Raw genomic sequence first — 13,926 nt, forward strand, 5'->3', positions numbered from 1 at the left:
AAAAGAAGAAGTCAAAATATAAGAGTTAAATTGATTCAAAAATTAGATTAAGAAGTGTAATCAAAATAACAAAAAATTCAAAATGGTCAAATAAAAATAATATAAAAGTAAATAGATAAAAATATAGATTTAGGCATATAAATACTTGCAAATATAGTTGTAAAAATAACATATTACACAATATACTATTGTAAATATAGCAATGTGTATTATCATACAATAATACATACGTTGTATTGTTATATATGTATATACAAATTTAATAAGATTGGATCAAATTGAATTTGTTCAACCCTATTCTTATTTGGTTCAAAAATTTTATTAACTTCAATCTGGATTCGATCTAGATCGATTAAACATTATTAGGATTATTATTCTTGTGTGGTTTCTCGCTACTTCGATAGAAAAGATAAATCATAGGTAGATGTCTTGTCTTATTACGTATGATAAGGAATCAAACTCACGACCTATTAATATGTCTTATTACGTATGATAAGGAATCAAACTCACGACCTATTAATATAAATTTTAATTTATCATGCCTTAACCACTTAACCTATATTCTCGGGACGTCCGATTAAACACTTTTATTTTGTAGTATAGTGGATAATAAGCCCTCAGCAAATATAAATTGTTTATAATCTTTACCTACATTGAACATTTTTTTATTATTTGCAACCGAAAATATATATATATATATATATGCATATATTTAAGCTCATCCTTCGCTGGCAAGTCTTTATCATTTGCTTGTGACCGCGATAACAATTCAGTGTTCCTCTGCCGCGTAAGCACCAAGCAATCTGTGTTGGTTCTTGCACTCTCCGAGTAGAATTGGCCATTGGCCTCAATTTCCGGCCACCGGCAAGCCCTTCCCCTCCTCCGATCTCGCTGCCCAAGGTCAGTTGTCGTTGAACTCGACTTTTCTGTTCACAAGGACCAAATTCAAGTCTAGATCCTTACAATACGTGCTAGGGCAGCGTTCGTTTTCAAGAAAATTTGGTTTAAGATCAGGTGATGTATCTGTTTTGTGAAGATTTAACTTCAGGTGATATCGAATTGGGGGGCTAGGGTTTCCAATTTTCCAGACCGCGCTTCGGAACTCGACTCTGTCGTGGTAGAGCCTGGCAGTCGAGAATTTATTTTCGAGGCTTGTATGCTTTCGTCTTCTTCTTTCCATTTTTAATTATGTATGTTAGTACAGAGACGCGTATTGTTTACTGTTAGCATTACGGTTGAGCTGCAGGGGAGAAGGAAGTCGGTTGCTTGGTGGATGAGATTCTATTTGCAGTCCTGGGGCTTTTAGGGGCAAATGGCGCCTATATTCTATATCCTCGTGGCATTACCTTGCACAGCCGGGGCCATTGCTTTGGCACTTATCCACATCTACAGGCACCTATTGAATTATACCGAACCCACTTATCAGAGATACATTGTTCGCATCATATTTATGGTTCCCGTGAGTTCTGTTTCTCAACTCCTCATTTTCGGATAAGTAAGTTTGGTTGCTGTGTTTCTTTGTCATTTTGAAGATTTTCTAGAACTTTATGCCATGTCCCATGGAAAATAACCCATTTTCGTATATATCATGTGCCAATTGAAAGTGCAACTTGTTGAAATTAGTGTTGGACTAGCAGGGCTTGAGAAAATGAAGGTGGAATGGTACTTGTATTGACTATGCGTATAGAAATGTTGGTCAACTAGAGACCCGAGCAATAGCCTCTAGTACAGTTTCTTATTTTGGGAAGAAGGTTATTATTAAGCCATTTGGAGGTGGAACATATTGTGTTTGTATTAGAAGTTTCCCCTTTTCATCATTGATGAGTCTTTCTGTTCTGTTTTCCAGCAGATTGTGTTAAACAAGACTCTAAAGGAAACTAATGCATTTCTTAGGTTGTTTTTGGCTGCCTTTTAACACGAGCATAGAAGTCTGTAGTTCAAGATGGTGTACCTGGTGTTCCATTTTGATAGTGCTGCTTATTTTTTATTCTTCTACTTGTTTGTTTTATCAGTGGATTCACTTTTGCAAGATAAAATGCCTTCTATTTTATGTTATTGGTGCATTATACTTTTTCATGTTTGTTACTGAATTTATTTAATTTAGATGTGTTGGTTTGCGAATGAATATAGATTGGACTCTTTCTTGTGCATGTTGTTTAGTTGTACCAGATTGGTAATGTTTTTTAAGATATGCCAGTATCTTCTTGTTGAGTCTCTGGGGAATATAACTAGACATTTCTGGATTTCCTAGCTCTCATTCATGCACTTGGTTTTTTTTCCCTTCAATGGAAATCTCTTATTTTTCTCCTTGAATCTAAAAATCCATCACTTTAATCTAAGAATTTCATTTTATGTTCTGTTTTATGAATTTGCTTTGCTATTGCCATGATAAATCTTCTTCATTTTGACAGGTTTATGCATTGATGTCATTCTTGTCACTCGTCCTAAATGAGAGTTCAATCTATTTTAATTCCATCCGAGAAATGTAAGAAGTTTGTGTTTATGTTTCTTCAAAATAAAGTTATTATTATCTGTCTCTATTTGTTATTATCTTATTCTTCTTTTTTCCAGTTTTTGTCTTGTGGACTTAATATAGATCCTAGCACTGGACTGACCTGCAAATGGTTGTGTTTTGTGTTGAGAAGGAATGAGACAAGTCATATCTGGGCTGATTGAAAATGATCTCATCTCTATTTTTTGGTTTAACAGCTTAACACCTGATAGCTGCACCTAGTTAAGCTCAATTGTTCACATAAAGAACTCTCCAAATCCATTCTTTAGATTGAAATTTTATTAGTGATTTTCACACAACATTTAGAGCTTAAAGAATCTTATGCTGTACTAATTTTTTTGTTCTTTGTAATTTTGGATGCCCAAGTGTCTTATACGCACACAGGCATGTATGTATGTGTATGTGCAGGAAGGCATATATTCTATTGCACGGATTGCAGTGCACTTGCTTTAAGTAGCTTAGTAGTCAATCAGCTTATGCTTTAAGTAACTTATCATACCATCACGAAGACCATCACTGTGTCTCAGTAATTGCACCATTTAAATGATAGGATCTGAAAATATTTCTGTTTGTTTCCTTGTCTTTTCTAAATTTTATAAGGACTTTATGTTGGTTACTTATATTTGGCCTTCCCATTCCATTATGGTGTCTTCGGGTTCTTGCATTTCTATACAAAGTTGTCCAATCTATTGTATATGTTCTGATTAGTAGCTTAGTATGTCATCATTGGATTTGGCTGAGGTTTACATCTGTTTTCAAGTTTGTTTATTCTAAGAGCTATTATATAGCTCTAGCATAGGATCCTGATTTTTTTATATATTGTTTCAGATATGAAGCATGGGTGATTTACAATTTCTTATCATTGTGCTTGGCTTGGGTGGGTGGCCCAGGAGCCGTTGTATTAAGTTTAAGTGGGCGGGTTCTGAAGCCAAACTGGTGTTTGATGACATGTTGCTTTCCTCCCATTCCATTGGATGGGTGAGTAATTTCCAAATCAAGTTCCATATACTTTTTAGTTTATTGTGTCAACCACAGGATCGTGGAGATTTTGGGGGTTACTGAAATTTGGAAATACTGGAATCTATAGTGCAAATTATAAATTACCCGAGTTTAAATAATTTTGATTGGAATCATGAGTTTGTTATTTTTTTTTGAGCCTGACTTTATTTGCACTTCTCTCCCCACTCCTTAGTGGATTCCTGGTGATATTCTTGAAATATTTGGGATGATTGAAAGGATTGGTATAGGATTTGAGAGACATGAGGATGATTTTCTGCCATTTATTTTAATATGATCCATCATTTGAGTATCTTTCCCCTTGCTTTTTATGTGTTATCAATCACTTCTGAAACTGTTAAAGCTGTGCAGGCGGTTTATTCGGAGATGCAAGCAAGGATGTTTGCAGTTTGTAATACTCAAGCCCATTTTAGTAGCAGTCACGTTAATACTTTATGCGAAAGGGAAATATCATGATGGAAATTTTCAGTCCAGACCAGTCATATCTTTATCTGACAATCATCTATACCATATCATATTCATTGGCACTCTATGCACTGGCCTTGTTTTATGTAGCTTGCAGAGATTTGCTTCAGCCATTCAATCCAGTTCCAAAGTTCATAATAATCAAGTCCGTTGTTTTCCTGACGTATTGGCAGGTAGGATCTTGTCTCATCTTTTCAATATTTTTAAAATAAATAAGTTTCAACAATTTATGAATTCAAATTCTGAATGATGCTTTCTTATTTACTAGAGGTGAAAATTGGTGTATGTGAGAATGCTCTGTTGGAGGAGTAATTTTGGTGTCATTTGTTGGAGAGTAATGAGAGCAAATAGGAATCACAAAAACATGGGAAGGATTGGGAAGTTAGAAGAATGGTGGAAGTTAAATTTATCTATTTTCAAATTTAGTGAGTTGGCGCATCATGAGAAGGGGCCTAAAAAGGAGAGTGCATTTATTTTTGTGCAGGGAAAAGAAAGAGTGAACTGATGGATATTTATTGTCTCTAGTTTTCTTTAAAGATTACATTTTATTCTTCTTTTTTCTAAGTGACACTTATTCCTTATTTGGCTGCTGTTATAGCTATCTCATTTTTAATTAACCATTTAGTTTTGTAAGAATATCTTGTTGTTCAAGTTTCTAGCCAATTGAATGGATCTTCTTATCAGTCCAAAAGCTCATTTGGGTTCTATTAGTAAGGAGGATTTGAAATATCCCGCATTGATTAATCAAAGAGAGATTCAACAACTAGAAGAAACAGCACTATTACATCCCTAGAAATCTATTACACTAGCCACATCCATGTTGTACTTTTATCCTATTGTTTTTCATGGCTAGAGCCTTTTCTTTGTCCACCATTTGCTTCAGTGTCAGTCATACACCTTTCATCACTACAAACATCCACCAAGCTTTTGCCAATTACCTGACTGCTGGTTTTCACCATTGTGGTAACATCTCCTCCACCTATCAAAGTTATTGAAAGGTCATCAATTGTCTTTCTATTCCCTGAACGCCTATGGGTTAAACCTTCCACCATGGTGGTCTGTTGAGTTGAGACCAGGGACATTATGAATTAAAAATATCTGTCCCTTTTTGTTTTTATCATCTTTTTGTTCTGGGTTTGTCTATTTTCTCTGGGGTACAACTGATGTACAAAGTTGGATCCCCCTCAGTTGGCAACTTGTCATTCATATTTATTACAATGGTTTCCACATAAAGAAAAATGAAGAAGAACCCAAGGATTAAGAGATCACATTGAATTTTTCTTTTAAGGGAATACTCAAAAAGAATAAAAATCAATGTTAAAATGGTTTGATTTTTATCTCCCTTTATATAAATTTTTGTATCTCTAGATTTGAAACCAGGACAAAATTGCTACTCTGACAAAGCCACTGGCACTTGATCATTTAGCAGTAAAACTGCTTAGAACTTTTGGAAATTCTGGATAAACCTGGATTCGTTCGCACATTTGAAGTTTTATCTTTAACTCTAGAAATTATGCATTCCCTGGGGTATGTTCAAAATGTGGTTACAGACTAACTATGGATTCCCATTTTTGGTAATGGGAATAGGTATAAACAGATAATGGACCGTGCATGGTGGTCTGTAGGGTGTGCATAAAAAATCTGATCTCTGTGTTCATGTCCTGTTTGATCTTTTTGTTTAATATGTTGGGTTTGTTGGATTTCCAGTATGGTTCTCAGTGTCCTCCTTTGTTAGGGTGTTCTCGTTTTTCTTGCTGCAAAATCTGGATTCATAAAAGATGCTGAGGATGCTGCTGAATTTCAGAATTTTATCGTTTGCTTAGAGATGCTCATTGCAGCTGTTGGCCACCTTTATGCATTTCCCTACAAGGAATATGCTGGTGCTAATATTGGAGCCTCTCGTGGGTTCACAGCAAGCCTTGCACATGCATTGAAGTTAAACGACTTTTACCATGATACAGTGCACCAGGTGAGTCCTGCAACTTGTTTAGTTTCTCTCTACTCATAGGCTGCTTACTGGATTAAACCTCCTTTTACTTTTTGCCACCCCTTGGCAATTGATCTTTTCTCAATGCAGTTCGCTCCTACTTACCATGACTATGTGCTTTACAACCATAGCGAGGGTGAAGAGGGTCCAAGGAAGTATCGATCAAGGACCTTTGTTCCAACTGGTCCGGAGATGGATGTTGTCAGAAAGAACAAGCATTTGTTTGGCAACAAGTCGGACGATGTACAGCTAGTCAGTATCTCTTCTTCAGGTAGCAGTACTCCCCAAAACTTAGCTATATCAGAAGACACTAAAAATTCTGAGGCAATGAACTCTTCCTTGCTCATGGATGTCTCGAATTCTCCCACTGTGCCCTACGATCTGTCGCTCATTGACATCGACCTGTCTAGTTACCCTTCAAAGGTCCCTGCAGCTAACAAAATTGGACCCAGATGACGGTGTCCAAAGAGTAGTAGTCTTAATATGTGGACTCAAAAGACACATAGTTTTTTCTGGTTGTTTGCCTGTAATTGGTCTCGGTTTCTTCAACTTGTGTATGTAGGGAAGCTCCCAGCTCTTGACACTGAAGTTGCCATGTTAGGCTTTGTACATGTAGGCAGATCTTCCCCCCCGATTTTCATGCTGTGTGATTCACATTACACTTGAAAAATAGGCTTTTGCCGCCGCCATTTTCATCTACCTGGACACTACTAGCACTGACTTCTTGTTTGTTATGAACATGAGGAGAGGCACGTTCAGTATCTGGCTGCTTTATGTGTGTTCTGTTGTAACTATGAACTTGAGAAAGATTGCATTATTAAGTGCCACACTCTTCTTCATCAATATGACAATATATTGCATTGATGTATTGTATGGTGTGTTATATCAATGCAAAATGTCAAAATATCTATGCATAGATAGAAAATTGGAAATTGTAAAACGATTTTTTCTTTCTAAATTAGATAATAGAAAACAAACTTTCTGTTTTTGCAAAATTTGTATTGGACTTTGGAAATTGTTGTTTCTTTTGTAAATTTTAACCGCATTTTTTCACTTGTTTTTAAAGAAAAATATGATTTTTTACTAAACAGCCCCAACTTAGAATCGCTACATATCTTTTTTTCTTTTTTAAGTTTAAAAATAATTTCATATTTAATACAAAATTAACACCTTTTTTTATTTTTTTTAATTTTTTTATAAAAAATAAAAACAAAAATTAAAGATGAAAAATAAAAAATATTCTCCGCAACTAGCTCTTAATATTTTTATATTTTAAAATTTGACACTTTAATTGTTTTTTGAGAAATAATAATATTTTTTTATATAAATTAGTAGTTATTTTTAAAAAATTAAAAAATAAAATTACCTATATACATTTATATATATATATATATATCGTCTTCTCCCTGCCGGGGCTTCTGGTTGGCATTGTCTCGTCTTCGTCTCTTTCGCTTTTCTGGGTTACACTCTGGCTAGTGGCTACATCAATGGCTTCTCGACTAATCGCCGCTGGATTTCATTCTTCTCTCTTACTCCGTGGCCGTCTCTTCCGCGCTTCACCCCTATTTCTTGCACCTTTCCCTCCTTCCACTATCATCACATTCACTCTTCATCAATCATTCTTGCCATTTTCAAAGCTTCCCACAAGACCCTTCTGTAGCAACAACAAAACAGCCCAATCTACTGGTCGAAACCCCAAACTGGTCAACTTCTCCTCGCCGGACTCCGACTCCAACTCCGACGACGAAACGGCCAGCCAGACCACACCCACCAAGCAGATCGACAAGAGCAAGCTACCCCCGCCGTACGACCCTTTCAGCAAGAAACCCGCCATAGAAGAGCCGGACAACCCCAAGAACTTGCAGGAAGTGTTCCACAAAATCCGAACCGGGGGGCTCTTCAACAATGCCGTCAAGATGTTCGACGGATTGTCTAAGGACGGCCTGACCCACGAAGCTCTGGAGCTCTTCAGCCAGATCAAGGACAAGGGTCACATGCCCGACGTGGTGGCCCACACCGCCGTCATCGAGGCCTACGCCGGCGCCGGGCAGCCCAAGGAAGCCCTCAAGGTGTACCGCCGGATGCTGGCGTCCGGCGTGTTGCCGAACGCGTATACCTACTCCGTGCTGATCAAGGGGCTAGCGGGATCGGAGGACTGGCAGATGGTAGAGGAGGCGAAGAAGTACGTGCTGGAGATGATGGCGAAGGGGATGAAGCCCAATGCGGGGACTTACGTGGAGGTGTTCGAGGCGTTTGCGCGGCAGATGAAGGCGGAGGAGGGGAGAGAGTTTCTGGGAGAGATGAAGGCTCGCGGGTTTTCGCCAGACCAGAAGGCGGCCAGGGAGGTTCTCCGGGACCGGCGAGGCCCGGCGTTTCGGACTGTCATGGATATACTCTTCGGCAAGTAGACTCGCTTCATTTGCTTTCTATCAATTCAATGGAATGGCTAGTAAGTCAAATCAACTTTTCACTGTCAATTGCCCTACGCGAACTCGCTCGCTCGAGCTTTTGTTGGTAACTACCATTCGAAGTCTCCTCCACCTCTAAACTTCTTGGTACAATATTTTGCAAGTCTTAAGTATCAATTTCCTTTTAAAAGGATAGTAAGTTTGTGCAATATGAACAAAACAATTTGTTCGACAATTTTACTTAGAAGTTATGGAGAAAGAGATTCATAATTTCATATGACCCTTATTAAATGTTAAATGGGATAATATTTAGTATAAAAAATATGACAAATAGATTGAGACGATGGACGAGATAAAATTTAGTGACTCGTGAAAAAAAATATTTATATAAAATAATGAGTTACTTGTATAGTTTGAAATAAGCATGGGATGTCCATTGATATTAAAGAAACATAAGATTAAATCAAGATGTCAAATTTGCAAGAAAACAAGAAACCATTATTGATGGTGATAGTTAAGGCATTTTAACAATTGTGTCATAATTAAAAGTTTTGAAATATATATATATTTTTAATAATGTGAGAAACTCAATGGATCTCTCGATCATAGTTAGTGTTCAGCTTGGCTTATCTCATCCTCTTTAAAATTCATAATTCGCCTGTTTTATGTTTTAGGTGAAAAAACAAGTTCGTCATAAGTCAAAACTTAAAGGTTTGGCTTTTTGAATTCGAATAGACAAAGTCAATTGTGTATTCTCACATGAAGATAGAATCGAACTCATGACTTCGCAATATCCTAAGTTTTAAAAAATGTGCGATGAATAGTTTACACCACTCCAAAAGATTTAAAACTTTGAAATAATTATCTAGAACAATTTTATTGTATTTATTAACATGTTTATAAATCCTATTATATTAATCACAATTTCGTTATGTTAATTAATCATATTATATTAAGAAAGTCACCTAGTTAACAATACAATTTTTAATTTTTTAAAGTTCAATTGAAATTTGAATTGTTATAATTCATAACTTTCAAAATTAATTTATAACTATTTTCCTTGAGGTTTGAAATTCAACACAACTCATTAAATTTTATATAATGCCTAAAATGACTCGTCCCGTTTTACTTTAGCTATAACAACTTGTTTTTTTTCCCCAATGTTGGCATGTTTTTTTTTTTTTTATTATTATTAAGAAGAGAGAGAAAGGTTAAAATAGTTATTTTATAATCTTCAATGGCTGAGATGATCAATGCAATTTTCAAAATTGATGGGGCAGCCCTTGAATTTTTCCTAACTCATGGGTGTTAGTGTAATTTAAAATAATAATAATAATAATAATATATAAGGAGGTTGCAGTAGAAATCAACCAATTCCCAGGCTCCTTCGCAATCCACTCAAACCCTCGGCAGGTAACTCTCTCTCTCTCTCTCCCGAAGCTTCTGTGCTTCGTTTGATTCCCTGCTTGTTCTCAATGTCTCTTCTGTCCTTTTCGTGGTGATGGGTACGTCTGTCTCTGGGTTAACAATGCTTTTTTTTTTTCAAGTTTCCTTGTGTATTTTGTGGTTCGATTGTCGTAATTAGGCTTTTTTGGCCCTTCATCTGGGCTAACCTAACCACGATACTGCAATCTTGATCTTGATCACACAGGGCTAGTTAGGAGATTTTTTTTAAATCAGTATTGGGAAGAACCCGGTTCTTGAATACCTTTCATTCTTGTTTCTTACACTTTTTCCATATTTATGTGATCTTTGACCGCAGAAGGATACTAACCAGAATAGGAATTGGCCATGGCGGAGAAACTGAGCTTGGGCATTCTCATAGACATTGTGGATGAGGAATGGATGCGGGACACTCTTCCACATGATGGTACCAATTACCTATTCTTGCTTCCCTATTTTGAATGCATTGCTGCAAGCTAAAACTATAGCATACAAAGTTGAAAATTAAAGATCTTATTGCCTGCCCCCAGCATTTCTGTGCGTGAAGTGTTGGTTTGCTCCAGGCTCGGACAATGTCACTCTCGTTAAGATGATTTACACCCCTGCGGATTGATTTTCAGTGCAATAGAGTGTAGCATGTTAGTAAGAAGACTTTATATAGGCTTGAGGTTTTAGCATTTATGCACCATAACAACTCATAAAGATTGTGTATGGTATGGTTAAGCTTAAGAATAATAGGGGGAAAACAAATTTTGTAGAATAAACATATATGTGGAAGAGGTAAAAGAAGGCTGAAGAAAACATGGTAAAAATGTAGCCATGGATAAAGATGGTTGGAAAGGTAGAACTCATCTAGTTGACCCGACCTAGTAAAACAAAGTTCTGATTCTTTTTTTTTTTTGTGTTGTATAAACATGTCCATATTTGATGTGTAATAGTATTTATATTAAAAATATATAAGCCATAATGTAAAATGAATTGTATATAATACATACAAGGATTAAATAGCCAATTAATATGTGGTTGCATATATGTGGCTACTACTGTTTTAGTTTACTACAATATGTTATTTTTTATTAGAAGTATTCCAACAATATATATATATATATAGTGCTTCAAAATGTGTAACATCTTTTTTTTTTTTTCTGTGATATCATTGACCAAATTGTTGAATTTATTTTGATTATACTATTGCAGATCTCCAGTTGCCAGAAGTGAATGTTTCTCGAGCTGATGACACTGAAGACTCTAGTATGTATTTCGTGGCATGACCGCTTGTGTTAGTTTGATTAGCATTTGGAAAATTGTTGGTCTTCATTATTCAGCTGCCCAGGTCATATTGACCTCTTTCTGGTGTTTGATTGTCTTCCTTTTTTTATCTACTAAGTATTGACGATGTATTTGAACAATAGAACTAACTGACTCTCTTTAAGATCCCTGAAAAATGGATTTTAAGGTTCTAAGGGTTATTTATAAACGTTGTGTTGTTCTACTTTTGTGTGAAATAGTCTGGCCTGTTTGCTTGAACTAAAACATGTTAACTGAAGCTCTCAACTAAAGATTTTTGGAACACAAAGATAGGAAACCATGGTAATTTTTGGATGGGTTCTTGAGATCTAGCCCATTATTAATTATAGAAAGATAAAGATTATTATTAACTTTTTTTATACTACAAGTCATTGCTCAAAATAAATTTTGTGATAGTTGTTTAGACCCAACCTGTTCTGCTTCTCTATACATCTCTAGCCTTTTCTGTATTTCTACAACCTTTTCAGTGTCTGAATTGAAATTTCAAGCTAATTCAGAATGTTTTATAAAGAATCTCAATTTTGTGGAATTATTGCAAATGGATTGCTGAGCTAGATCTTTTTCTTTTTTCTAGATAGAGCTAGATCTTTTGACTTACAAGTTTGTCTCTTCCATTAAGTGGTTGGTATCCGCAGGAAAATATTGACAATTAACTCTATAAGATCAGATTTTCTGTTCATGGTGCTTGTAATTATAAGAAGAAAAATGCTATTAAAAAAGGGTGGTTCTACTGCACAAGAAATTTAAAAAGAAAAATATTTTATGTTCTTATGGAGTTACCCACACAAGGATTTGTGATCTAGCTTTGCTTAGTTTCTCCAGAAACCTACTAGAACATAATAGATAATGACTAACTTTCCTTTGGGAATTCAAATTTCTGGCTCATACTTACTGTTTCTTATTGTGAATTTGCTATGCTTTGTTACAGATGTGGAAAATCAACAAGCTGATGCAAATACTTGGCATGATCTTGCTTTGGGAACTCAATGAGACTCAGCGGGCTTGAATTCTAGTAGTAACCAAAAAGGGCTTGACCATATGATATGGATCTTGATAATACGTGCACGCTTTAATCGGATGTAGTAGTTGCATTCTTCCTTTTTTGGTTTTGGCCCAATTTGGCTGTTGGGCTCGAGTGTATCCTGCTTGTTATGATTGACTATAACAGAACTAGTTTCTCCAGTTTGAATGCCATCTTTAACTCTGGAAGATTAGATTTTTGGTTCATGATGCTTGTAGTTATAAGGAGGAAAATGCTATTAAACAGGGTGGTTCTAATGCATGAGAAATTTAAGATGGTAGAATCCAAGATTGTGAGTCATTTCGGTGAAAAATATTTTTTGTTCTTGTGGAGTTACCCATACAAGGATATGTAATCTAGCTTTACTTAGTTTCTACAGAAACCTACTAGAACGTAATACATAATGACTAACTTCCCTTTAGGAATTCAAATTTCTGGCTCATATACTTACTGTTTGCTATTGTGAATTTGCTATGCTTTGTTACAGATGTGGAAAATCAGCAAGCTGATACAGATACTCGGCATGATCTTGCTTTGGGAACTCAATGACACTTAGCAGGCTTGAGTTCTAGCAGTAACCAAAAGGCTTGACCCTATGATATGGGTCTGATTATATTGCATTCTTCCTCTTTGGTTTTGGCCCAATTTGGCTATCGGTTCGAGTGTATCCTGCTTGTTATGATTAGTCATAACAGAACCAGTTTCTCTTTCACTCTTTAAATTTGGCCAGCAGGATGGATTAGAACGGTGCAAGTTTGCACTTCCTAGGCGTGGTATATGACACGTGCTTGGTTTGAATGTTTTGTTGTTGCTGCTTAGATGAGGACCAATTCATCCTTATGACATAAGAATGGTCATCCCTAGAATGGTCATTCTTTACATAATGTCACTTGACCTTGACTATCCCAGTGTTGTGGATGCAGCAAGCATACTCCCTTTCGAGATGTAGATTTACATTGTTTATGCTGCTTGTCCAAATAGAATGGCTGGCCTCTGGCCTCCCCCCCTTCAACCGCGGGGGGGTGCCATACAGGGGAATCTGCTGGCCTTATGACTTTTTTAACATTTGAATCGGTATTCCATCACATGTTAGGGTTGAAGTTACGTTTTGTAGGGGCTTTTTTGCCTCTTTCAAGAAATCATATGTTAAAGCGCGACTTGAGTGAGCAGCTGCAATCAAACTCTGCCAAATGAGTTAAATTCATATTTTTTATCTTTGTATTTTTACGTTCATATTTATTGTTTTTATAATTATTTAATTTTTTTATTATTTCAATTACACATTTATATTAATATTTTTAAATTCTTTTTTTTTATATTTTATTTTTTTATATAAAATATAATTTATTTTTATTATTCCAATCACTCGTATATTTATATTTTTAAATTAATTTAATTTATATATTTTAATACGTAAAAAAAATTAAAAGTAAATCATCTCTCAATGTATCTCATTTTTATTTTTTTTTATACATCAAAATATAACAATTCTATTCTATTGCCTAACGCAAGCACGCAAGAGTTTTGATTTTGTTTGTGTTGAACAAATCTTATATTGTCCAAACAACAGAATAATTTCGTAAAATATAAAGTTTAAATTAATTTAAAAATATAAAGATCAAAATATAATTAAAACAACAAAAAATTAAAAATATCACACAAAAAAATTTAAATTATAAAAATTAAATTAACTTAAAAAAATAAAATGAGATTTGTAATTAAAATAATAAAAAATTTAAATAATCACACACGAAAAAAAAAGGTG

The 13,926-nt window shown here is 35.3% G+C and overlaps 3 protein-coding genes across 4 annotated transcripts; all 3 read left to right on the top strand.

Moving 5' to 3' along the window:
* Nucleotides 1-734: 734 nt before the first annotated feature.
* Nucleotides 735-6,851, top strand: LOC127801798 (uncharacterized). The gene is given in 9 exon segments (XM_052337207.1): nt 735-900; nt 1,049-1,154; nt 1,247-1,459; nt 2,412-2,485; nt 3,341-3,490; nt 3,881-3,992; nt 3,994-4,167; nt 5,730-5,963; nt 6,072-6,851. Coding segments are annotated over 7 exon segments (1,257 nt in total). The 5' UTR covers nt 735-900; nt 1,049-1,154; nt 1,247-1,312; the 3' UTR covers nt 6,438-6,851.
* A 532-nt stretch (nt 6,852-7,383) lies between these two features.
* Nucleotides 7,384-8,664, top strand: LOC127801800 (pentatricopeptide repeat-containing protein At4g38150-like). The gene has a single exon (XM_052337208.1). The coding sequence runs from the start codon at nt 7,469-7,471 to the stop codon at nt 8,387-8,389; it is 921 nt and encodes a 306-aa protein (XP_052193168.1). The 5' UTR covers nt 7,384-7,468; the 3' UTR covers nt 8,390-8,664.
* A 1,084-nt stretch (nt 8,665-9,748) lies between these two features.
* On the top strand, nt 9,749-12,367 carry LOC127801801 (anaphase-promoting complex subunit 13). 2 transcript variants are annotated; one of them, XM_052337209.1, is made up of 4 exons: nt 9,749-9,802; nt 10,152-10,259; nt 11,030-11,083; nt 12,069-12,367. In XM_052337209.1, the coding sequence occupies exons 2-4, from the start codon at nt 10,181-10,183 to the stop codon at nt 12,128-12,130; spliced, it is 195 nt and encodes a 64-aa protein (XP_052193169.1). In that variant the 5' UTR covers nt 9,749-9,802; nt 10,152-10,180; the 3' UTR covers nt 12,131-12,367. The 2 variants fall into 2 exon arrangements, with proteins under 2 accessions (XP_052193169.1, XP_052193170.1); XM_052337210.1 differs by lacking the exon at nt 9,749-9,802 and adding an exon at nt 9,850-9,894.
* Nucleotides 12,368-13,926: the final 1,559 nt, after the last annotated feature.

The sequence above is a fragment of the Diospyros lotus genome, chromosome 5, assembly GCF_014633365.1.
Source record: "Diospyros lotus cultivar Yz01 chromosome 5, ASM1463336v1, whole genome shotgun sequence".
Classification (NCBI taxonomy): Eukaryota; Viridiplantae; Streptophyta; class Magnoliopsida; order Ericales; family Ebenaceae; genus Diospyros; species Diospyros lotus.

Coding starts and splice junctions, on each gene's coding strand:
- LOC127801801 (XM_052337209.1), top strand. CDS start 10,181: ATGGCGGAGAAACTGAGCTTGGGCATTCTCATAGACATTGTGGATGAG. Junction 10,260..11,029: donor GGACACTCTTCCACATGATG/GTACCAATTACC, acceptor ATACTATTGCAG/ATCTCCAGTTGCCAGAAGTG. Junction 11,084..12,068: donor TGATGACACTGAAGACTCTA/GTATGTATTTCG, acceptor GCTTTGTTACAG/ATGTGGAAAATCAACAAGCT.
- LOC127801800 (XM_052337208.1), top strand. CDS start 7,469: ATGGCTTCTCGACTAATCGCCGCTGGATTTCATTCTTCTCTCTTACTC.